The 26736-nt window shown below is 37.5% G+C and overlaps 1 protein-coding gene, 1 long non-coding RNA gene and 1 other non-coding gene across 4 annotated transcripts in view; 2 read left to right on the top strand and 1 right to left on the bottom strand.

The window, feature by feature from the left end:
* The first annotated feature begins 331 nt into the window (after positions 1–331).
* LOC101957144 (uncharacterized) lies at positions 332–1896 on the top strand. The gene is made up of 3 exons (XR_257814.5): positions 332–843; positions 1248–1312; positions 1598–1896. It is a non-coding gene; the product is annotated as an uncharacterized LOC101957144 (long non-coding RNA).
* On the top strand, positions 1029–1161 carry LOC120886001 (small nucleolar RNA SNORA13). The gene has a single exon (XR_005728785.1). It is a non-coding gene; the product is annotated as a small nucleolar RNA SNORA13 (small nucleolar RNA).
* Positions 1897–1970: 74 nt separating the features above from the next.
* The window catches only part of Epb41l4a (erythrocyte membrane protein band 4.1 like 4A), a 231495-nt gene continuing 206729 nt past the window's right edge, over positions 1971–26736 (bottom strand). For both annotated transcript variants that reach the window (XM_078045544.1, XM_005327228.5), the window contains exons 18-23: positions 18913–19032; positions 10238–10285; positions 9608–9676; positions 7271–7381; positions 7018–7099; positions 1971–3935 (exon numbers count right to left, since the gene is read on the bottom strand). In XM_078045544.1, coding sequence (XP_077901670.1) covers positions 3807–3935; positions 7018–7099; positions 7271–7381; positions 9608–9676; positions 10238–10285; positions 18913–19032 — 559 coding nt within the window. In that variant the 3' untranslated portion in view covers positions 1971–3806. The remainder of the gene's footprint in view (positions 3936–7017; positions 7100–7270; positions 7382–9607; positions 9677–10237; positions 10286–18912; positions 19033–26736) is intronic.

Consider the following 26736-nt stretch of genomic DNA (forward strand, 5'->3'; position numbering starts at 1 on the left):
CCAACAAAACTCTGGGTCCCAAGTTCTTTGGGTTATGTCCGCTGCTCAGTACTGACCATACGTTATCAACCCTGGGAGGAGGGATGGTAGGATATCCACCTTTGATAAAACCTCCTTCCCTACCGAAAACACTGGTCACCCATCCTCAAACGGGACCTTCCCTCCTCTCCTCTTTCCTTAAGAAACCAGTCCCACAGCCCCTCACTGAGCGCTTTTCCCTCCAGCCACATGGCGGCACACGAGAGTACGGCAGCCTATGGTACAGTCCGTTCTCCCCGCGCCTCTAGCACAGTGGACCCTTCCAGTCGTTGAAAAGCATTGTGGGAGGCCCATTCTGCCTTTTTCTTCCTATTCTTCTCGCGGTCTGTGGTGTGCTTGGGGTCCCGGCATGGCTAGTGGCGGCCACGCGGCTTCCCGCGCCCGAGCGCCGGGCTTCGGAGGAGTAAGGGCGACTGCCCTGAGCCTGATGAGGCGCCTGCGATGGCCGGGCCACGATTAAGAGCCCGGGACTCAAATGCGCACGGCAGCGGCCTAACCTTAAGGGCCACATCCTCCGAGGATCTGAGTGAGGGCCTGAGGCCGACTTCGGCCTGTATTCCCTTCCCGGGAAATGGGACATTAACTAGATTTGCTTTTATTGATCGCCGATTGTACGCCAGGGAGTCTTGGGCGTAAGTACAAATCTCTTTTGCGTGACCCGGGAAGGCCCCACGATGTAAATGGCTTTGTGCCTGCCCGAGCTCACTGTGAAGTGGGTCGAGTGCCCTTTGAAATGCAGATCACTACACGTGTCCTCTGGCGCAGAGGTTGGCCGAAACTGAATGAGTATCACCAACTTTGTAGGTAAGTTTTCTTGTAAGCAAACTGACCAGCTTACTCGGGATAAGAATTGTAACCCACCGTTTAAAGTTTTGTTTCAATTTTCATTAACGGGTAGGATTAGTTGTATTCTTTTCAAGCAGTAAGCACTTCATCTCAGCCAGTCAGCAGCCTCTGCCATGGTAGAGCCAAACTTTTTGTTTTCACGGAGCCTTTGTGTTGCCCGTTCACTTTTGTAAACTAGTGAATGTGGTGTCAAAAAAGGCACAAATAAATACTTTGCAGCCTTTTCCTGCCCTTAAATTTTATATTTTTGGTGTAGGAACTGCATAAGTGACAGTTTGCATTTACATTAATTTGTATATACATGCGTCGAACAGTGTTCAGTATGTGTTTCTTGTAACCTGTTTCAACTAATTTTTGTTCAGGTGAAAAATGGATGCCTGAAGTGGACTACTGATCTCTGAACACTTGAGCACAAAGGTGACTTAAGGTAGGATGATATCAAAGTAGAAGTTGTGGAGGTTTGATCTTTTTCTTGAGTAGGCAATATTGAAGAGAAAAAGTAAAAACATAGTACTCTACTTCTGGATATCATTAGATTTGTTTCTTTCTAGTAAATGTAAAAAAAAACTTGATAAATCTCAAGCATAAAATCCAGAAATGATATGACTTTTAATTCTGACATTGATTTATTATTACTAAGTTCTTTATTAATATATTAGAATGTAATGTGTAAATATATACTTTTCAAATTGAGTATTTTCTTTTATTTCAGGACATCCTTGGTACGGATTTTGGAAGTTTGGTCTTCAAAAGTTGCTTGATCATTTTAAAAATTTCCAGGAGTCTGAGGAGTATTGAAATAATTGGGTCTGTGGCTCAGCGGTAGCACACGTACCTGGCATGTTTGGGTTTGATTCTCAACACAGCATATAAGTAAATAAAATAAATTTCTATTGACAATTTTTTTAATATTAAAAAACAATAATCACTGCTATCATGGCCACTGATGGTCTTATGATAGCTTCTGGCAAGCCGAAGGGAAATAAATACTTTTCTTCCCATGAATTCAAACTACTATGGTTTTCTTGAATTTAAGACACTGGGTAATGATTCTTCCTTTACTTAATAGGAAAGAGCAAATAGTGTTTTCAGGCATTCAGAATTTTATTTAAAAGTAATGTATTAGGATCTGGGAACACAATGATAAGCAAAACAGTTCCACCCGCCGGGACCCTTTATCGGAGTCAAATATCACAAAAGTAAAGCTTCCTTTGTGAGATGAATACCACAGTGAGATTTGACCACATCTGGGAAACCTGAGAAAGCAAAGTTGACTAAAGGTAGATGCCATTTTTCCAAGGTGAATATGGACAAATGACATGTGCAGAGACCTTAGATAATGTGGGTCTGCTTCATATGACAGTTTTGGCTGCTTTCCTTTCTCAGTACTCTGGTTTAGAGTTGAATGTTCAATGAGGCTTGTGAGATGGCTATTACAGGAGCTAGGCATGTTACAAAATGAGGTTAAAGAGGTAGTAAATAGACCAGATCATGTAAGGCTTGTGTTTTATTAAAGCAAGAAAAGAAAATCCGTAAGATAACAGTGCAGAGCAAGTGGCCCAATTAGATGCCACTACAGTTGTCCAGGCAAGAGATGACTGATTTGGACCACTGTATTTAAAAGGGCAAAATCAACAGGATTTGATAATATAGAGGTCCATAATGAGTTAGGCTTACACTCTGACAATGGCCCTAAGTTTAGGTTGTGGGCCAGTGCTTGGCTAGTTGAAGCCTTTGAAAAATCCAAGTGGCCTCTTAGCAAAACACTTGAGGCCATGGAAATAAATGAAACCTGAGTAGAGAAAGGTCCTCTAAATCTGAGGTTTGAAAAACTCAATAAGTAATAGAAAGGTAGAGTATAGGACTGTAAAGTATGGTCAGAATGGTAGAAGCAAAAGAGAATTACATCAGAAGGAGGAGCATGTTTTAAGAATAAAAGTTTGGAGATTAAGTGACAGATTTATTGGAGTGGTGGGAAAAGCATCCATATAAGAGTTTTAAATAGGCATTTGATGACTTGAGGGCACTGACTGAAGATGAAGATCATTTTTTTTCAAAGAATTTAGCCAAGAATAGAGAAGAAAAATTGTAGCTTGAGAGATTTGTGGTAAAAAAAAAAACTGTTAAGTTGTAGTCATGTTTAAACCCAGGTGGCAAAGATAAGAAAAGGAAAAGAATATATAGAAAGCAGAGACAAGGATCCTGAGGAGAGATGGCATCCAAAGTACAGGTAGAAAGGGTGGAAGATGAGTTATTTGTATTTTCCCCATAGGTTGAAAAGTCATCTGCAGAGAGGAAAGGTCTGAAAAGATCACTAAGAGGCAAGTAAGGTGGAATGACAACTGAAATTCACACTTAAAACCTTTTTCTCATTTTTTTTCCAGAAAACACAACTAGGGCACTTATGAAATTAAAAGCAGCACTTAAAAACAAAGCTTTTTACAACATTTGTAAATAAACAGTGGAACTTAATGCCACAAAATACAATATTACAAAGAACTTTATATCAGTAAAAATTGCAGTTTGAAAGTGATGTCTTAGTCCTTGTGCACCTCAGCACAAGCTGAAAACCACCAAGAGCTGGGAAGAAGGTTTTCCTCCCACTTGGTATACTATTGCACAGCAAGCCAGCTGCAGGCCAGGATTCTAGGTTGAAGCATCTGGTGGTGGACAGACATAAGATAGAGCTGGATAGTTTGTTACCCTGTTTCAGAAAAGAAAATTAGAGTTTTTACAAGACTATCCTTCCAGTTAAAAGGCCCTTCAGCATAGGTATGCTGTAGTTGACCCTTTAAAGAACCAAAAGATTCTTATTTTCTTGTGCTGAAGAAACACTTGCAAGGTTTGAATAAATTCACAGTTTCAAAGTACCAGTGGCACACAACACCCCTCCCACTCCCATTCCTGGCCCTTCACCAGGATCATGTCTCTATCTTGAGGCGAGCAGCTTGAATAGTTTTTATTGTTTTTGCTGTGTGCTTTCCAGTTAGATTGCTTGTAGATGTCTGAGATTTGTCTTCAATCAGGCTGTCTTTAGACCCATTTCTTCTCTAAAAGAAAATTTGAAAAAATAAGTCAGAAGCAAATACAGCCAAATCAATTATTTTTAAAACCACATCAGGTTATTATTACTCAGGTTCATAATACCAAAAGCTGTTTGACAAATACTCCCTCAAATATTTAAAATGTATGTAATTTTAAAATATGTCAGTCTTGACGATTATGTACATGGTGAATTTTATTCATGAAATTTAGGCATAATTCACCCAAATAAGTCATTTTTTTAATGAATAATTCCTAAACCAGACTCAATCTTCCCACTTTTCCAAGCAGGGCAGAGAGATGAAAATACAGCTTAAAGTAACTTAAAATCTTCCATAATTATAAATTGTTTTCAGAAGTCACTGAATGAAACAATATGCACAGCACAATGACTTAAGGGACCCCTCACTTATCAGAGTTTGTGATGTGAGCGCTTGCTTCATCATAGAGAAAAAGGCTGGCTGAGTTACCAGAGCCTGGGCACAATACCCAAAACTTCTAGAATTGAATTTTGTACACAATCCACAACTGGATGAAGCCCTGAGAATGCCACTGACAGTATCTCAAACTACTTCCCTCAACCTTCCTGCCCTTACCAATGATCCAAATGGTCTATAGATCAGACTGGGAAGCATTTTTTTCTTCCACGAAATATATCCTCACACATATGGGCCACACTATCCATATTCCTATTTTGAGTCATTTGGACCTAAAAAACAAATCATCCAGGGCTGGGTCTATAGTTCAGTGGTAAAGCTCTTGCCTCATACGTGTGAGACACTGGGTTCAATCCTCAGCACCACAGTAAAAATAAAGATATTGTGTCCATTTACAACTAAAAAAAAAAATACAAATTTTTTTTTTTAGTTGTAAATGTGGTGCTGAGGATCAAACCCAGGGTCTCATACTTGTAAGGCAAGCGCTCTACTGTTGAGCCACAACTCCAGCCCCTAGATCTTTATTTCTTTAGAATGCTTACTATTTTAATTATTTTGCCTGTTTACTTTTAAGTAGGCCAGAATAAGCAAACATTTTTTTGGTAAAGGGCCAGATTGTAGACTATGTTCTTTTGCATATTATTTTTTTTAACACTGTTATTACCTTCTGGGTTGTACAAAAACAGGCAGCAGCCTAAATTGGTCAATTGGCCATACTTTGATGATTGCTCAGACCAGTGCATGTCAAGCTTTAGAAATGCTCATTACCTAGTTGTTGAATTTTAAATCAAATGCATCCCAGAGTCAGGCTCACAATCAGAGCCAGTGGTCAGAAGATGCACCTGAGTAATTGTATGCAACAAAGAGCTACCTTTTCAACATTTATTGTGTACAATTTGTGTTTCTTGAAATTCCTTATTGATGGTAATTATGTTGAGGATCTATAGTAGTTAGAAAAGTAAAACTTCAGTAGAATAAAATTCCTGTTCTTGTTGAAACCAACTTAAATATAAGGCAAAAAAAAAAAAAAAACCTCTGAAATCTATTAGTGCTTACTGATAATCATCATAATAATCCTAAGAGGTTTGAGCTTTCCAAAGGCAAAGCCCAAACTATCAGTCATGAGTGTAACTTTGAAAAAGTACTTTCAACTTGAAACAAATTATCTGTTTTGACAATTTATTAGCTCTCCCAGATTTAACTAATCAAACAGTAAGCAGATTAGAGCAGAAGCTGTGTTTACTGCTAAATCTCTGTTCCAGACAAAGACTTTCATTCCTCCAGCTGCCAGGAGGGTTAACTACTTAAGGCTCAAAACTGAGCTGCTTCCCAGGAACTACCCTCTGCTGAAAAGAGCCTTGTTACTCTCCCAGAAGCACTCCTTATCAGATAACTGCCAAATGGTGAGTGTGTAGTATTACAAGGTAGGATAAAGGGCCATCTCTGGAGCTTCCCACAGAATCAACTACTGCCTTAATTGGGACTATATCACACAACTCTTTCCTCTCAAATCTCTTCTCTTTCACTCCCCAACAAGTTTTAATCCTAAGGATACTTTTTAATAAACTTCCTGCTGTAAATCTCCATCTCAGAATCTGTTACTAGGGAATCTAAGCAAAATTAGCACAGACTTATTTCATCCTTGTTTGAATTATTGATAAGAAAGAAACAGGGCAAGGACTAGGGATATAGGTCAGTTGGTAAAGCACTTGCCTTGCATGCACAAGGCCCTGGGATTGGTCCCCAGCACCAAGAAAGAAAGAAACAGGGCAAATGAAAGGTAGAAAATCATGGATACCACTGGGATCAGGCTTAACAGGTGGTCCGTGATGTATGCATTTTCATACATTTTTGATGAGGAGAGAGACAATAGTTATAATTGGCTCTTCTAAGGAATCCACCATCCAAACAAGAATGAAAACCACAGAATTGTAAACAATAGGCTGACACTGATCCTTCATAAACGTTAACTTTGGTTTTGGAGTGATTGTTTACCCAACTATATATCCAAATATCTTATTCAGCCCACATTTTTCCCATTTTGCTAAAAAGTAGACCATGAGAGATGATCTCAAACACTATAGAAATACACTTGCTACAGTGCTTCCCTGAAACATCTGTGTACCTCCACTGATTGTTAATTTTCTTAAAACAACAAGGTGCTCTACTGTGTCCTTGAATTCCCTTTTAAACACATTTGTAAAACATTTCCAGCATGAAACTCATTCTCTCTAATGGGGAGGACAGACCTAAACTAGGACTAATTCTTCTGTTTGACAATTGAACATCTGTCACCCCACCTGTTAATCTATCACCTACTCTTTGTTTCTCTGGCTCAAAAAATACCTAAAAAGACTTTTTTTTTTTAAATAGTGATGCTATTTTTTCTTTAATCAAATGATCTTTCAGTCTTCAAAATACTTGGCATGGTCACAAGGTTCAGAACATTTTAAACCTCATACTATCCTCTACCTCTTATTCCTAACTTAATTAGGCTGTGTCTTGGTCTTGAGCGCTGCCTCCTCATTCCTTCTCCTATTTGAATAGAATCTCAAAAAGGAAGTTAATGATTCATCTGAAGGAACTCCCCAAAGCACAAAATGCTTCTCAAAATGGCCATCAGTACAACACTTAGAACTTTATTATTACTAACCTGATGAACTGTAGAGCCACCAGAACCCTGAGCATCTGAAGAACGAGTCACTGGAAGTGGTGGTACAAGATCTGTTTTTGAACTGCAGAGATGAGTTTCAGAATTAATGAATGAATAACACCTAGAATCAGAACTTAACTTGAAAGAGGGTGATGGTGTAGATATAGGACATTTCCATCACTGCAGAGAGCTTTACCAGACTCTGCTTTTCCAGAGCCACCAGGCAGGTGACATCCCCAGGCTACCTACTTACTTCACTTCTGAGAGAACAGATCGCTCTCCATCTGAACACTGGGACCTTCGATACTGGCGGTAGCTTCGTGGTGAATGAGAATGCCTGATGCGGACTGGGTCACCCTGAGTCCTGAACAAGAAATACACAAACAAACAAATAAAAATATATACACACACACCCATACACAAAAAACAAACAAATATGGCAAAAGTCAAAACAGGATAATTTGGAATTTTCCCTTAATTTTGAAACTAAAAAAATAAAGAAAAAAAATTACCATCAGACAGATTATTCAAATAATTTGTCTCAGCCAGGAATGGTAGTACATGCCTATAATCCCAGTGACTTGGGAGGCTGAGGCAGGAGGATCATGAGTTCAAAGCCAGCCTTAGCAAAAGCGAGGCACTAAGCAACTCAGTGAGGCCCTGTCTCTAAATAAAACCCAAAATAGGGCTGGAGATGTAGCTCAGTGGTGAGTGCCCCAAAATTTAGTCCTTAGTGCAAAAAAATAAAATTTGTCTCTTCTGGACTCTAAAAGCATGAGTGACTTAAATTTTACCTGTTAACAATAGGAAAATGCTTCCTTGACCATACATGAATATGGAGCTCTTTATAATATTTGTATGAATTCAAAGGTATGTGTACATAATATATACAAATATATATATGTACATGTATATATAGGCGCGTGTGTGTATATATATATATGTGTGTGTATACATATATGTATATATTTGCCACCAAACTTTCAATGAAATTACTCCTTACAGTTGAATGCTTTCCAGTAGTATGGAAGAAAAATCTACACTGCAGACAAATGGAACTACTATCAGAAAAAGTTGATCATTATCATAACTACTAACTTGACTGTCATTAAGAGTTTGATTTCCAGCCAGGCATGTTGGCACACACCTGTAATCCTAATGACTTGGGAAGCTGAAGCAGGAGGATTGCGAATTTGAGGCCAGCCTCAGTAACTTAGTGAGGCCCTAAGCATCTTAGCATGACCCTGTCTTGAAATAAAAAATAAATAAGGACTGAGGATGTAGCCCAGGTGTAAAGTGTCCCTGGATTCAATCCCTAGTACCAAAAATTAAATAAATAGGGGCTGGGGATGTGGCTCAAGCAGTAGCGCGCTCGCCTGGCATGCGTGCGACCCCGGTTCGATCCTCAGCACCACATACCAACAAAGATGTTGTGTCTGCCGAGAACTAAAAAAATAAATATTAAAAATAAAATTCTCTCTCTCTCTCTCTCCCTCTCTCTCTCAAATAAACCCTAGGGGTGCTGAATCACTGAGCCAGCACCAAATAAATAAATAAATAAATAAGAATTTAATCTTCACTTGAAAGTTGTTAATATTAAATGTGGTTGACCACAAAAACATGATGTCAGGTGGTAGGTATGTTAATTAGCTTGATTTAATAATTTTACAATGTAGACACTAAAATATCACATCATATATCATAAGTATCTATAATTTTTGTCAATTATATCTTAATTCAATTATATCTAAAATTCAATCTTTGGCATAAAAACAAGTTAGGGTAGGCTGGAGGCCACCAATCAGCAATTCTTCTGAGTGGGAAAGAAGCCTGTGTTGCAGAAGAGAAATAAAGCAAGGAAGAAGGCTCCCACTTTCTCTGAACCAATTATAGCAAGGCAGGAAACACAGTAAAAGGTATGCTGTAGCCACACTGATGAGCAACCAGGGGTACCTATCAGGCTTTCATGAAGACTATCCAGCTGAATGTGCTAGCTCTATGACAGGGACCATCTTGGTCTTACATGACAGTTTTGTGGTAAACATAATTCTCTTGATGGTAAAATAGTGGATAAATGCAAACTATTTACCAATAAATAAATACTTCAGAAATATATATATTGGGGGCAGGTACTGGAGATGGAACCCTAGGGGTGCTGAATCACTGAGCCATATCCCCAGTACTTATTAATATTTTATTAAAGACAGGGTCTCACTGAATTGCTTTGTGCGTCACTAATCTGCTGAGGGATTGGCTTTGAACTCACAATCCTCCTGCCTTAGCCTCCCAAGTTGCTGGGATTACAGGCATGCACCACTGTGCCCAGCAAGAATTTATTCTAAAACAGACATTAATCATCAAAAGCCCCCTTGCACTTACCACATACAAAAGGGGCCTCTAACAGGATATTGACTAGAGTGCAGAAGTAAGATACACCTTTTTCTACCTCTCTTCCTATATTCACTTTTAACTTTAGTTAAAATATACAGACAAATTAAAGCACTCTATGGAACACAAATAAAGGGTAAGAATGAATAACTTCCTTAGAAGCACAAATAAAACTTTTGTGAAAAGATTTTCAAAGACATACTCTATTTTAGTGTATGGGATCTCTTTCAGTTGCTCTTCTGACATTCCAGAGGGATCCACGAGTTCCTTTCTAGAGGGAAATAAGCAAGAAAATAAATGTGGCCATGCTCATATACACACTATTCTCTTTCACAATCAGCAAATGAGTTTTCCCTTTCAAATTTTGTCACAAAATGCAGTGTTAATAAGACTGATATAAGCTGGGAGCAAAGATGAAAACATGAGAATGTGCACAAGGTAATACGGGAGGAAACCTCTTCTGGAGCTCTTTTGCCTTCTTTCAGTTTTACTACATCCACACTTTTCAACTGTCTCTCATTTCCTATGACAATTCTGCTTCCCTCCCCTGTGGTAGGTATCTATTTATTTCTGGATTTTATTCCCCTTGGTATTCATTTGTAAACTATTGGCCTGAGTCCATTTACAGGTAAGCTAAGTGACCCCAGGAGAGGAGGTGATAGGGCTGCCTGTACATGTCATGCTGATAAGACTAGTTGCCAGGCCTCAGATGGAGGCTGCCTCTTTGTTACAACAGTCTTTCTTGTAACTATTTTCAAACTACATGGATTAAAACAACAACAACAACAAACTTCCCGAGTTTTAAAAACAATGAGGAAAACTCAATACTCACTGTATATGCTTCCATAATTCCTCTTTTGCTTGAATATCAGGGCTTCTCCTATAAATGAAGAAAACAATGCTCACCTCTGAAAATATGCTTTATCTGCAATCTAATAGCTAACTTTAATAGTTTTCAGACTGTGAAGGTCTTATTTGCCAGCTGAGACCAGACAAAGACTGAGCAAGGAGGGCTACAGCAATGGTCAGTACAAAAACACCAGGTAATTCATCTCATGGTGCCACTGAAGGGGGAAAAAATCACATAAAAACCACCCATAACCAGAGTTTCATTTACTTGATGAGGTTAGAACTGCAGGGCTAAATCCACGTATCCTCCAGTGGTGACTGTACAATCAATAATGATTCAGGGACTTTGGTTTCTGATCATGCTAGCTATTGCTAAGTAAAGGCAAAAGAAAAACTCATCCAACTACTATTACTAGGTGAGAGTCCCAACATGATCTGTGATTACTTAATACAAGCCAATAACCACAAGGGAAAAGCAACTGGTGGGACATCCCAGATGGCAGACTATATACAGATAATCCATCTTTCATGTGACATCTGGTATAACATTTCTGCACCAACCAAAACCTAGGTCCACAAAAGCTAAAGCTATCTGTTGGCTTCCAATCATGTGGCCTCACTGAGTTGCTGAGGCTGGGTTTGAACCTGAGATCCTCCTGCCTCGGCCTCCTGAGCCACTGGGATTTCGGTGTGTGCCACTGCACCCGGCCATGTGGCCATTCTTTATATGTTCTTTTCTATCCTTAACTGTCAATCCACAAATCCCTTCCTCAAGAACTACTTCAGTAGAAATTATACCATAGTCTTTAATGTCACAGAATGAGAAATCTGAAATCAATGTCCATGTGTTCCTGTTCTTCCTAGTTTGAACTCCTACTGTAGCTGTGAATACTAAAAATCTATTATCACCTAAATTCTTGTCACAGAATTATTTTTTTCCTATTGAGAAAATGATAAACTTTCATCAGTCCCCTCATCAGAACAAGAGGTCTAGTTAATAGGTCCAAAGAAAGTTCCTAAACGTTAACAATTGAAAGGACAAGAGTTAAGCAAAGCCACTGATGTACTCTGTCCTGTGGAATTTTATGTTGATCATCTGTATCAGCATTTCGGGGGCTCTACTATTGTTTCAACATATGATATCATCAATGCTTTCAACAATAAGGGTATGACTGAGGAGTTCCTGCAGAACTTTCTGAGCCTACAGAATATGATAAGCTATTTTCTAGTCGCTGAATTAAAGAAGTAGTTTTGTCTTTGGGGGAGAACAACGTGTCAATGAAGACCTAGGAATCAATTCAAAAGGAGTCAAAACAAAAAGGAATTAAGGGAATGGGATGAAGACTTAGTCTCAGAACAAGAACGGTATTATTAAATGTAGATTTTGCTTGTTATAAGAATAAAATTGTATACGTAAAACACACACACACACACACACACACACACACACACACACTTCTAAAAACTACTTCTTTGGAAGAATCTCCTGAATGAAATCTGCCTTCCTACATTTGGTTGGTTTGATTCACCAGGTTCTAAGCTAAACCAGTAAATGCCAATCTCTGAGAAGGTGGTAAAAAGGCACCAAGTTATTTTTCCATTTTATGACAATGGTGATTCAGTTCTAAATATACCAGCATCTGATTCTCATAGAAAGTTACTCAAGAGTCTGGAGTATTGCATAATATTTAGGCTAAGAAGCTGGTTTTGCTGATAATCATTCGTATTTCAGAAAGGTACAATAGTGAGGACAGTATTAGCTATCTGCACATTATAGGAGGGTTCCTTCCCCTCTGCATTATTGACATTTTGGGTAAGAATTCTTTGTTGTAAGGGTCTGGGCACTCAAAGATGATTAGTGGCACCTATGGCCTCTACCCACTAGATGCCAATAACACCTCCCCAGTGTGACAACCAAAAATGACTCTAGACATTGTCCTGTGAGGAGCAATGCTGCCCCCAACTAAAAACCATTAGTCAAGGGTATGACCTAAGAAGTGGCTAAGATTAGGGAGTGAAACTGAGAGACAAAGTTATTTATAAAGATCCACTAGGTGACTACTGAAATAGTACTGCAGAGAATGATAGGCAGGAACGAAATGTTATAAGAATAAGGAAAGTACCAGGGCATAGTTGATGACAACAATAAGGAGGAGTGGCAAGTGGTATAATTTGATGGCATAAGATTAAAGCTGAATGCTGTTAAGAAGATTGGAGGGAGAATGAGAAAAATAATGGGCAAGGAGGTCATACACCCCAGGACCACCCTATCAGGCCCAGTGATGAGAAATCCTAAGTATGAATAATATATAAAATCCTGGTAACAGTGGATATTTCTGAGTATTGGGATTACAGCGGTGTCTTATTTTTCTTTTCTTTTTTTTGATACAGAGTCTCATGCTATTGCCCTGTCTGGTCTCAAAACTCCCAGGCTCATATGACCCTGCTGCCTCAGCTTCCTAAGTGCAGGGATTGTAGATATGTCACCATACCCAACTAATTTTCATATTTATTATTTCCTGTCTTTTCTGATATTTTAAGTCAAGATAATTTCTTATATTAATTATCAGGAAAAAAGGTAGTTTCTAAGTATTTTTTAAAAAACTATTATTATTGTAATTCCTTAGGAAATGCCTTTCATTCCTATCTCAGAAGACTTAGCAGAAATGTTATCTTAACCTGAATGAGATCATCAGTCCTTCTAGCCATAAATATTGTTCCTAAAAGATTCAGGAATTTAGTCTTTAAGTCCTAGAGCACCATAAGATCATATTTTTAACTAAACTGAGCACTGAAATATCCAGTATTTTCAAACAACTAAAGACAAAAAGAAAGGTTCAAAGCTTTAAAAGAAAATAATAATAATTTTCTGGCTGTTAGAGCTCCTATGATTGAAAAAAAATATGACCATCAGCTACATGTTAATGAAGAAGATATTATTTTTATGCTTATATCTGCACTCATTTAATCAATAATTTAGGATGAATTCATGTTCTGTCTGCAACTCATCATTTTGTGGATTTAGAAAGCTGTGAAATATTAGCAGTCATTTTTCATAAATTAAAAGACTTTTCATTATGCAGATGTTTTACTTAAATTCTCCAAAGAAAGCCCTCAGGAAATAGACTACTGAGTTGTCCAAAGATAAGACATGTATAAAAAATAAACATTCAGTCCAATATTTTCTAAAAGCATCCTTCATCTACACCTCATACAAATATTCCACTTCAAATTAATCAGAGAAATTAGTTTGACTGAAACCTTATTTACAAATCAATTCCCTTCTCTCAAAAGCCCAAAACAAGAACATTTTATAAATTTATAAAGGATTTAAACTCCATTATTACATATAGTCTTTTCATATAACCTCCAAATTCTCCAGTTATCTAAGAAACATTATACAATAGTACATACTATATATTATTACATGATAGTATATACTATACTACATTTGTATGCCATATTGTATTTTAAAATAGTACATATAGCAACATTTGACTTGTATTACTTTTGTGATCTTTACACTGATCATAGCTCAAATAGGAAATTTAGAATTGAAAATAGTTGAATTCACAAAATTATCTTTAGTTACAGAATTCAAAGTATTTGACAAATTTCTTGGTAATTTTTCATCTTATTTCTGCGTGGTCAGAATAAACAAGTTAGGAGATAGCTTACTCTTCTCCCTCAATTCCTCTCCAAATTAAAGAAATATTGGGAAGCCTTGGAGCCTAGCAACCTAGCTTTTAAAGACTGCTCAGGAATCCCTTCCAGAAACTTCACATTAAATCTTGAACGACTATACCAAACTTCTGTTTTGTTTTTAACTGAGAACACTGGTTCGCCCTAACAAACCCATCTTCCACATTATCAATTACTTTTCAAGGACAACAGTAAGACAGTATCACCACCAGAGGGAGCCCATGTCTACTTGTGCACACAAGCCGAACCTTTCAAAACTATTGTTTGAGCTTCAGTGCTTTTCCCCATATCGCTTGCTCAGGTTGAATGTGCTTTCACTGAGACCGACTTGTTTCTAACGATAGTAAACATGAATGTCATAGCAATGTAGCTAGAAAATATATTAAGTGGCACTGTACTTAATGATTTACCAGACAAGATCCTTGTATTTCAGTTCAGTGCTTTTAACGCAAATAAAAGACAGCCCAGTTTGTTCTATATAAAGTAATTTGTCATCTTGCAGAGAGTTTCCATTTGACTGCCTGTTTAGCAACTCAAACCTAACAAAACAGAAAGTCTGGCTTTCATATCCTCAGCCCATTCCTTGGTTTCTCAGTAAAACGGCATGGCATGGTCACCCACTCAGTTGATCAGCTCAAAAACTAAACAACATCCATAATTCCTCTCATACTACAAATATGCAAGCTCTACTTTCAAAATCCACTGGTCTCTATTTCCATCACCATCATCTTTTCTGGGCTATGATCATTTCTCACCTAGATGACTGCAAACTCCAATTGGCCTTTTTGCTTGTTTACTCTTTGTCAATCTGCTTTTACCGGGTCAGAGCAACTTCTGAGTGAAACACTCTTTTTCTATCTTATCTGTACTTTGGCCATATAAGTTATCAAGTTAATTAATCAAGCTCAGCCATACAATCATCTCAAATATTTGCTAGATCTTTTTATAGTTTGCTTATAAATTCCAGAAAGATACACACCTAACTCTTAATGGGTCTGTTTCATACAGCTGCACTGTTCTGAGAAAATCCTCTATATGATCTGATAATTTGATCATATAGGTAAAATTTCAATGTTTAAATAAAATTTTAAATTTAAAGTACCATTAGATTATTTTTTTCTGATTCCAGCTGATCTGATAGAAACAATTCCCAACTTAAAGTCATTTCTCTGTTTCAAAAGAGCATTCCTTAACTTCTGCTTCTTGCCACAATGAAGTAAATGATACACCTAAAGTAAAATACACAAAGCAAAGGTCTGCAGACATCAGGCAGCAGAAGTCTGTGATCTTTGAGTGAAGGGAAGCCCAGGGTTAGCTCCTACTTGCTCCAGCTTTCTGCGGGGGGGGGGGGGGGGGGGCAATCTTCCCATCTTCCCAGTGTGCAACTCAGGAAGCAACACTGCTGAGGTGGCAGAGATCAGAGACTGAAGCTGTTGACCAGGCTGAAACTCAAGTGCAGGATGAGAGAAAAAAAAGGCAGCTCTAGAGACTCTAGAAGTTTGTATGAGGATTTTTCTTAAAACATTGATGGGGTCTGGTCACGAAACACAGTCTCCACATACGCTAGTGAGACCCCAAGAGACCTAACATAGCACAGCTGATGAAAGGCTAAGTGCAAACAGAAGCACCAGGCAGGGTGAAGTCCTGCTGTCACAGTGCAGAACCCATGCTGAGGACTGTGTGCATTCAACTAATACCCTAGAAAGGCCAGGCTGTGGGAGCAGAGACCAAGCCTAGAGTAGAGAACAAACATATCTTAGGCTGATGACAAAAGCCCCATTTTATGACGTATTAAACAAGTTTGATAATATCAAGAGGATGGGACAGAAATTGAACTGCCTGACAACAAAATTTGACCCTGTTTAAAAGAAGACTACATAATCCAGACCTCCTACAATGTGTCTTCTAAAATTTCCAGCATATAATAAAAAATTACTAGACATGAGTCAGGGAATTATAACCATACTCTAGGAAAAGAAACAAACAAACAAGAGCAGTCAATAGATACACAGACTTTGAGAAGGACTATATGTGGTTATGTGAACTCTTTTAAGAACGCAAATTATAGAGACCTAATATAACAAGTAGAAAATACGAATGGCACCACATGTGTTAAAGAACTTGAGTCTGCAATTTCAAAACTTCCCACAAAGAAATCCCTGGCAGAGAGAATTCCACTGGTAAATTGTATCAAGTATTTAAAATGTAAATAATGCTGATTTCAATTTGTTTACTTTCAGAAAACAAAGAAGGAAGCCATTTTGCATATCCACTATAACTCTGCTACCAAAAAACCAAAGGTATTACAAAAAAATTATGCGCCAATATTTCTCAAAAACATATAGAGAAATCTTAACAAAATAATATCCAATAGAATCTAGCAATGTACTAAAAGGATACTATATCATGACTACAAGGGACTGAACCTTGGAATTTTTTTTACAATATGTTATTCAAAACTGAACCAATACAATTCCTACACTAAAAAAAAAAAAGAAGAAAAACCCATATAACAATCATCTCAAGAGATGCAGAAAAAGCACATAACACACTTCAAAAATCATTCACAATGAAAACTGTTCAATAACTCTTAGCACCTAGGGACAGAAGGGATCTTCCTCAGTCTCAGAGCTAGTATCACACTTAATGTGACGTGTCTAATGCCTCCCCCTAGAAAGAACAAGCCAACAATATCTAGTTTCCTCCCACTCCTGCTCAGCATGGGATTCAACACTGTACTGGAGGAGCTAGCCAGCACAATAAGGGAAAAAATTGAAAAAGAAGGCAAGAGGATTAGAAATAAAGGAAAACCGCCTGAATTTATAAACAATATAATTGTGTCTATAGAAATTTCCAAGAAATTGCCCCAAAAGGGGCAAGCTTCCAGAATTAATAAGAGAATTTTAAAAAGCTCTAGGAGAGCAAGATACTATATATATATTTTTTACAATCATGTTTTTCAATAGACTGGCAAATAATTAAGACAACTTTTAAGAATATACAAGTCAATATCATTAAAATATTAAATATTTATGATTAATCTTAACAAAAATACTATAAATATAGCAATGATTTAAATTGTAAAATGTTACTGAAAGAAGTTAAAGACAGATAAATGGGTGGGGAAGATATTAATTTTGTCAAAATTGATCTATAAATATAATCCTAATTTAAAGCCTACAGTCTTTTTTGGGTGAGTAGTAAAAACTGAAAAGCTGACTCAAAAATTTACATAAAAAGCAAAGGTAAAACAATCTTGGGAAAAAGAAAAAGAACAAAGTTGGAGAGTTTACACCGTTTATTCAAGTTTTAGTATAAAATTATAGTAACCAAGACAGGATGGTCATTTAGCAACAAATAAATAGATCAACGAAGTAAAATTGACCTACATATAGATAGTAATTTATTTTAGACACAAGGTCTAAGGCATTTCAATGACAATAGTCTTTGCTACAAATGGTACTGAAATAACTGGATGTATGTCTCAATCTCTACTTAATACATATGCAACAATTAATCCTGGATGGACCACAGACCTAAATATAAAAACAAAATCCATGAAGCAAAAAGAAAAACATATGAAAGATTCTTTGTAATATTGGGGTAGGCAAAAAATTAACTATAAAGAACATAACAAAATGAAATAATGGTTTTCATCAAAATTTAAAATGTCTGGTCATCAAAAAGAATGTTCAGACCATAAGACAAATGACAGGCTGGGAAAAAGTATTCACCATACACATATCTGAAAAAGGACTTATATCTAGAATATATAAAGAACCCTAAAAATAAATAATGTTTTTAAAAAATGACAAAGGAACTTCTGACTTCTGCTTTAAGAACGACAGTTTAATTAGGTTTCCAAACAAAAACATAAAGCAATGAATAAATATATAATGTGTATACTGCTCAGTGACAACTAAACCTAAAAGGTTTTCTGTTACAAAAGAACAGAATCTTTGATTGTGATGTACTACCAACTTAAAAACAAAAAACAAAAAACACTCTGGGTTAAGTTTTAATCAAAACATCAGCATCTAAGACTACTCAGACTAGAAGTGTCCCTTCATGTCCTCTCGTGGCCTGCTAACCTGACCTAGAGCTCACAGCTGTCCTCAGGCACACTCTGACCTGTCTCCCTCAAAGCTCCCACAGATTTTTTTTTTTTTCTGTATCAACTTCTCAACATCCTTCCACTGCCTTACCTCAGACATTAATCCTTCCTCCCATGTGTAGATGACACCATACAAACCATCCAGGACCAAAGGGATCTATAGGTAGCCCCAGCTCACTTGAAAAAGATATGCTTTGGCAAATGGGCAGTCTAAATCTTGATGCATAGACACACACACACACACACACACACACACACACACACACTGCACACAAACACACATAAACTTTATCAGCTTGAAGAAAATTAATTTGAGGGACTGACAATCTCACCACTAAGCGGTAATTGTGCTCACACATGGCATTGCCTAGCAACAGGAGTGCACAAACCCCAACACAGGAGTGTAATGAATCGCTGACTACTGCTCACAAATGGTAATTTGATGGGAAGACATTCACATCTGGTTTGGTCTGGAGCAAGACTTCAGACAATTCTGCAGACTCAAATTGAGAGAAGCAGCAGGTACTTCACCAAGGCCAGGATTCAGAACAAAGGAGACTATTTCTATTTATCCAGCTGGGTATATGCATTTGTTTAAAAACAGGACAAACAAAACAGAAATATAGTTTTGATAGCCTTGAGTTTCTATGACATTTTGTTTTGGCTGTGTTCCATCTTCTATAGCTTCAAATATATTTAGTGAAAGTCACAAATAAAGGTAAATTTGACAAATATGCACAGGGTAATTGTGGCTGGGCTACACCACATTAAAAGCCCCGGGCATCTGCCTGCTACTTGAAGCTCAGTGTTTTTGAATCAAGGTATAAAAAGAGCCAACATACGAGCGAGATCTGTGTCTGGATCGCCTGTTGTTGGGGTCTGCTTGGTTTTTTTCCTTTTGTCTCCTTAACACGGCTTCCCACTGAGGCGCTGAATCAACCATATCGTTCTCCTGCCGTATTCTGAAAAGAAAAATCATTCATCTAAAGTTAACACCCATACATGGTGCCTTGTTTCTCCGTTCATCCTAAACTTGCTTTTCACTTAAACAACAGAAATTTTATTATAACCACTGAAAGCTAAGAAAGTATTAACAGGATTAACATATTCTAAAGTAGATAAGTGTGTGTGTGTACATATGTACAAATATATACACAGAGACATAAATAAATATATAAATATGTTAATTTTTTCCAGGCTTCTTTGACTTTAAATTTTCTAAGAAAAGATGTATCAAATAAAAACTCATTCAAAACACATTTAAATTCTGACTAAACAAAGAATGGTGTAGCATAGAGTGCCAATGTGAAACACAATCTTTTTTTTTTGATACCAGGAATTGAACCTTAGAAAAGCTTAACCACTGAACCACATCCCTAGCCTTTTTTATTTTTATAATTTTGAGACAGGGTCTCGCTCAGTTGTTGAGGCCTCACTAAGTTGCTAAGACTGGCTTTGAACTTGCAATCCTCCTTCCCCAGCCTCTGCAGTTGCTGGATTACAGGCACAAAATCATTTTTTAAATATGCTACTTAAATAGCAATGAATAATCTTATTTTGCAATGCTTTTAAAAATTCACATTAATCATCCATGTTATCGAGGACAATAGGTGGAAGGTATAATTCCCCTTTTTAAGATAGCAAACTAGAAGTGTGAAGTCAAACATGCTGGCTGGCATAAGGCACTAGCAGCTGCACATGTGTGCATACACTATTCTGATGCAGCTGCTCTCTTGTGGAATAGGAAATGAAGGGTGTACACCTGATGTGGCCAGGGACCAGGCAGGGAAAGAAAAATAGGGAAGGGTTCTGTGGGGCACAGGCCGTCGCCATGTGAGATCACAGAATAGTGTTAGCAAATCCTCTACTTTTAAAAAAGATAACCCACAAAACTGAATTTCTATGGTGAACGTTTCCAATGTTCACATATTGACAAACAAGTCTGAATTTCAAGGCATTGTCTGACTCTAACCCTATCCATGGGCCACACTCAGTCTGCAGACGCTTTTGGATATAGATATATCAAGTCTTAGTAATAATGAGGTGGGGTATTGGAGGAGGGAGGAGAAAGAAACAAGTACTTAATTGAAGTAAGTGCTTCATTAACGTGTGGATGCTGTCTGGAATGCATGGCAATGATGCTGTGAAGCTGTGACTATTCCCAGCAAAAATCAAACACCTGTTATGTGAGCATTTAACTTTTAATTTATGTAAGCTCAGCAGGAAGCTGCCCTGAGTGAGCACCTCCCCATTGTGGAGAACAGCTGGGAACTGTCAGGATCCCAACCTGGTACTGAAACTGCAAGAGCACAACTGCAGGAGACCAAGCAGGAAGCGCAGGCAAGTTTGAGTCCTTTCTGTCTGAACAGATGGCTCTTGGTTCCTCTGTTCTGGCACTTAGACTATGGGCTGCATAACTGGCTTTGCTTCTAAGTGTAAATCAGTAAATGGTGGCAAATATTCATTCCACATAGAATTTAAATGGAGATCACATAAAGCAAATTCAAGTTGAAAAGAACAGCACCTTATGAGGAAGAAACAATTTAAAATCTCTAGATTAAAGGGGAACTGTATTAAGTAAAAAATTATCCAAGGCTTTGAAGTGTGTACATTTCCTCTCCAAAGTTTTCATTGCTAATAGGCTATTATTTGAAGATTAACAGGACACAGTCATGGTACTTTTCAGAACTTTAAGAACATAGTTCCTTCTTCTCCTAGCAGGTACAGAGGAAATTAAAATTGGACATATACTGCTATGGATATTAACATCAGAAATATCTGAAGAAAAACATGAGAAGGTACACTGCTGTGGTCATAATCACTAATCGTACTTTGAAACAAACATTCCCATTTGACAATGCCATACAGGTACTTGTGTACCTGTATACATACATACTTCATGCCAGAACCTACATTTACAAGCCTTCCATGGATCACATGACAGTTCCTGCCAGGCCAGCTGGTATAAGCAGCCCTGGACACTTCCGGAGCTGAGGGATCAGGCTCAGGAAGAGAGAAGGGAAGGTGTCAAGCTGGTAAGCTGGAACCTTCCCTCCCACAGGAACCCATACCTCAAATGCTGGGCTGAGGATTAGACACAAACCCAGGTCTCTTGCTCCTATCCCTGGAGTCTATTAGCCAGTAGTTTCCATTCTGAATGAAATTGCTGCACAGCTCAATGGCAGAATTAAATTTTACAATGTGAAATGTTTTTTATCAGGAAGTCGGGATCTTTACATATTTTTGAGAGGTTAAACCTACTAAAGCAAGACTGGGGCATGACTTAGGCAAACACAAACTTTCCCCAGAGTACAGACTTTTCAAAGAAGCACAATTATTGTGAGCTCATTCTCATCCATTGTAAATTTCGCAGGTGACTTTTATACTTGGATAATGATGAAAAAAAATTAAAACTCCAGACACATACATACTTCCTTTTTCCTTGCTATAATAAGGACTGAATCAGAATAAACTTTGGATGACAGCTTGTCCCTTTAACTTCTGTTTTTCTAATTGAAAAGTCTCAAGTGAGGGCAGTGACTCCCTGTCAGTTAATATCCTTGTGACCCACATGCTTTAAAGACAGATGCCCTCTATTGGTGATCCTGTTTCATAAATATTCTAACAAGATGCATTAAAAATGTAAGGCCCATTGGAGAGTCACAACAGAAGCACATTTTCCTGAGTAATGGTGGAACGGCAGCCTCAGTCTGTAATGAAGTTTGAAATTACACCCTTACAAAAAGCCTCTGGTTAATGGTGCCTCATTACAAGAATGAAAGTGTCATTTCTTCTATTGCTGAACTGCTCCAGAAAACACAGGTGCTACTTGGAAAGAAAAAAAAAAAATCTTAGCCTTTAAAAGCAAGACTATTATTGTAGCACACAGTACTTACAAGACAGAAGCTATCTATTTTGTTTATGCATGAGTAATAAAGAAATCTTTAAATGAAAAAGCATATTTCCTCTAATGATTCTTACTTTTAAGTCTCATTTATTCTTAAGTGTAGGTACACAAGTATTTTCTTTTTGTTCCCCTCCTTTTCTGCTATATTACAATTTTGATATAAAGATTTAAACATTATAAAGTATAAAAAACTGAAAACCTTATATTGACATAGAAACTTTTAAAAAAATCAAAATGCTTTTACATCATAATTATGAAATGATCAAGGGGGCAAAGAGTTGATTGTCATTTATATTACAGATCTGATTATTTCAAATGTTGTAACAATGAGCCACAAAAAAACCAAGAAATGTTTCTTTCTTGTACTCTCTAATCCAAATGATAATCTACATGCATCCCACTTCATATATTTCCCCATCAAACAAGTACAGAGAGTGAACAGCAAGAGTAGGAAGTACATAGTAACAAGGCTTTGATTTTTAATTAATGTCCAAGGTGAAGGTTGTTTCCAAACACAGCAACTTCAAGCAATGTTTCATAATAGGAGAGTTCTAATATATTTTCTCAATTTCTCACCAAACCTTAATGTTCTACTTTCCTAGAGTACATGGGCAATGTAGATCTTAACTGCATTTGACACTTAATTAAAGTTTGAAAAGGTTTAGAAGATGAAATGCCATATAATCACTTTATAACAATAATGAAGATAATAACTATTCCTAGTCTCTGCTTCCCTATTATATTTCTGCCTCTTCTGCAAAATTCTTCACATTACCAAATTAAGTTTTATACAAATCTCCCTGGGTTTTACTTTGTCCTCTCTCTTTATCAGTTTTGTTCCTAATAGGACCTTCCTTTACATCAATTCTTAATTTACTTCTAATTCACTGAAATAATGGCCATGATTAATGTTGAACCTGAGAATTTTTTGGAGTTCAATGTAAAAGGAAACTTCAAGCTGATGTGAGCAGCCCATTTTGCTCTTGGGTTTTATCTATTTCCACACCTCTGCCAATCTGGCTCTCACATCTTGGGCAAATCACTTGTCTGCTTTGGTAGGGTTTCAGTCTCTTCATATACAAAATTATTACAGAGATCGTTTCTAATTTTTTTTTTTTTTGTATTAGGAATTGAACTCAGGGGCACTCAATCACTGAGCCATATCCCCAGCCCTATTTTGTACTTTATTTAGAGACAGAGTCTCACTGAGTTGCTTAGCACCTCACTTTTGCTGAGGTTGGCTTTGAAATTACAATCCTCCTGCCTCAGCCTCCCCAGCTGCTTGGATTACAGGCATGTGCCACCGGGCCCAGCCAATCTTTTCTAACTTTAAGACTCAATATTTCTCTATTTCTATTTTATTTCCAGGCCAGTCAGACACAATGAAGCAAATTTCTACTCTTCAACTATAGCATAATGCTCCAGACAATTGCTCCATGTGGCCACTCCATTGTTAAAATTAAATCAGCAGATCCCAACTGATCATGAACTTGTGTTCTCATCAACTGCACTCATTTTTGGATCACCTGCTCTAAAGCAATCTTCTTTTTTTTTTTTTAGTAGTTTTTATTCCCTAGGGAAATTTAAGTTGGTTCCAGGCATCTGTCAACATCCTCCCTTGAGACTAGCAAGCAAATAAATCCATTTGATTTTCCCACTTTCCCCTATCACCAATAAATTATTCTTATTTGCTCTTAAAGTTGCTTCAGTCTCTTCCATTTATTCCTCGTGCTCCTGTTACCAAGATGAGCTACCTATGGTGCATTTTCCCTTTCAAACTCTCCTATTTTCAATATTTTTTATCCTGTTTTGCTCCCACTCAGTAATACAACAGCATTTCTCCATTGCTGTGGCTGTGCATTTCTACAGTCATTTCTGTTAACTTGGATGATGTTCTGGAAGCCCTATATCACCCATGTTATAGGTCTAAATCTTGGTCCAATTAAAGTACAAATCAGAAGCCCTTGCATCTATGGCATGGTGACCAGCATCAGCTGCCACTAGCTTTGTCTGAACTGTCCTCTCCATAACCACAACATTCACCATCACCAATTTTTATCTTTACATCAATCAGGGACAGGACAGTATGGAATGCTTGCAAGGAAACAGGTCCTTGTTTTCAGGTTATGTGGATTCTTCCACTGGTTTAAGTTTGCTAACATCCAAAACCATTTATTCCTAGGGTATGGATACTAATAAAGTTCTTTTTGTTTTTTTTTTTCTTTTTTTAACCACTTACACAAAATCCTACCAAAATCATGAGCTTCTGGATTCACCCTACTCAGATATACTGTCCCCATTAGTTATAGTACAGAATTTCTGCCACAGATATATAGGGGGGGGGGTTGTTGTTTTGTTAGAAAAATAATATAAAAGGCCTAAAGGAACATGCCCTGGACTACCCAGAGCATATGCAGAAAGAGGACCCAGGAAGTAGATTTATCAAAGGGAAACCTCTCCCAAATCAGTTTTCCCTGAAAATACCTTGAGCTTAACATAAAATTCTTAATCCACTATTCAGATAGTACTAGACATCTAATAGACTAAAGGATCCTAAAAGACATCTAAAAGATAGGAATAAACTCTACAACATTCATACCAGAAATAATAATTCAGGAATTCAAGTTCAAAACACTGACTTCTTTTTTTTTTTTTGTTCAAGGGAGCTGAGCCTCGATTTACATATAACACGGGGACTTCAGATAACCCAGAGCACTGCTGAGTGTTCTCATTAATTTAATAACAATTACCGAAGCAGGGCATTTTCCACTTTTCACATATATCCATTACCTCCTGGAGGTGGGCAGGGTAGGCATTATTCCAATTTGCATGTGAAGAATTAAGATTCACAGGTAAAGTAACCTCCTCAAAACAACAGAACTCTTCAAAGCAGGGTCAGGCTCTCAACACAAGCTCCCTAATTTGCACACACACATAGCCTCACATATATGACTCGTATTTAGAGAAAGGTTCAGATGGTCTCCTGTTGCCAATTTCCTTTAGTCCTGCTCTTTCCCTGAGCTTCTTTCATTTCTCTTACTCTTTTAATCCTCACCAAGCTCCAGAGTTACTCTCACTTTTTCACTTATGCAAAAAAAAAAAAAAAACCCACCAGACTACTTTTCTGTGTCACCCTCCAAATCTCCCACTTAAAACTCTAAAAGCCCAGCAACACATCAAAGCTAACGAATGACTGCGAAATGCAAAGAGTCTCTCCAGTGGTGCCCAGAGGAGTGTTGATTTCCATCATGAGTACAAAAGATATTTTTCAGACCAGTTTCTTCGAATGTGAAGAATATTTTGTTAAGCTCAAGGTATTTTCAGGGAAAGCTGATTTGGGAGAGGTTTCCCTTTGATAAATCTACTTTCTCGGTCCTCTTTCTGCATAAGCCCTGGGTAATCCAGGGCATGGTCCCCAGGGCTCAGGCCTACAGAGATCCTTCTCATCTCAGGGACAGGATTCAAAACTCTAACTAGCAAAAACTACCACACTCTACTATTCACATGGGTCATTAACTTCAAAGTGCCTGTGCTTTATAGGTTCTCAATTTGATGAGTTTAATTAAAACAATTGTTTCACAAGTCAATATACCAAAGAAAGTAATCTCTAAAGAAAGTTTAAACATTTTAGCTTTTAATTCTATCAGTGAACTGAAATACCAGTTTCATTTCCCAATACCAATTTACCCTTCACAATTTAGATCACAGTGAACATTTTATAATTTTTGGGAGGAGGTATCACATACAAACCTCTTAAGAAACTAATAAAAGCTACAGATGTGATCTCCAGAAAGCTGTACATCTTAAGCACACACAACTGTACATACAATTCCATGGGGTTATGAGACCCCCCAAATTCACCCATAAACCATAGGTTAAGAGAGTTGGTATAAAAACAACCAAATATGTAAAAATAGAAAAGGTGAGAGAATGGAAAATAGGACCAACAAAAATAAAGGTTGGGAGAGAGGTAGAGGACAGGAAGGTGGAGAAGAAACAGTGGTTCTGGAATTAGTACAGGACTGTGTGGTTCTACACCATACAGTACCCTTACCTTGTGGATTTCATTTGATCTTTACAGTAACTCATTCAACAAAACAAGTAAGTTGTTATGCCTCCCTTCTCTCCCACCAAACATATACTTTAAGGACTAAAAACTCAAATTTGATAACCCATTTATTGATTGGGTTAAGAAACTGAGCAGACACTTCATAGAAGAAGATATAGAGTTGATCAACAAACATATGAAAAAATGTTCAACATCTCTAGCAATTAGAGAAATGTAAATCAAAACTACTCTAAGATATCATCTTATTCCAATCAGAATGGCAATTTTCAAGAATTTAAGCAATAATGTGTGTTGGAGAGGATGTGGGGGAAAAGGTACACTCATCCAAATTGGTACAACCACTCTGGAAAGCAGTGTGGAAATTCCTTAGAAAAGTTGAAATGGAACTACCATTTGACCCAGCTATCCCACTCCTCAGTCTATACCCAAAGAATTTAAAATCAGCATACTACAGTGATGCAGCCACATCAATGTTTATAGCAGCTCAATTCACAATAGCTAAACTGTGGAACCAACCTAGGTGCCCTTCAATAGACGAATGGATAAAGAAACTGTGGTATATCTATACAGTAGAATATTACTCAGACTTAAAAGAATGAAATTATGGCATTTGCAGGTAAATGAAAGGAGTTGGAGAATATAGTGCTAAGTGAAGCAAGCCAATCCCAAAAGACCAACAGCCAAATGTTC

The sequence above is a fragment of the Ictidomys tridecemlineatus genome, chromosome 1, assembly GCF_052094955.1.
Source record: "Ictidomys tridecemlineatus isolate mIctTri1 chromosome 1, mIctTri1.hap1, whole genome shotgun sequence".
NCBI classification, from domain to species: Eukaryota; Metazoa; Chordata; class Mammalia; order Rodentia; family Sciuridae; genus Ictidomys; species Ictidomys tridecemlineatus.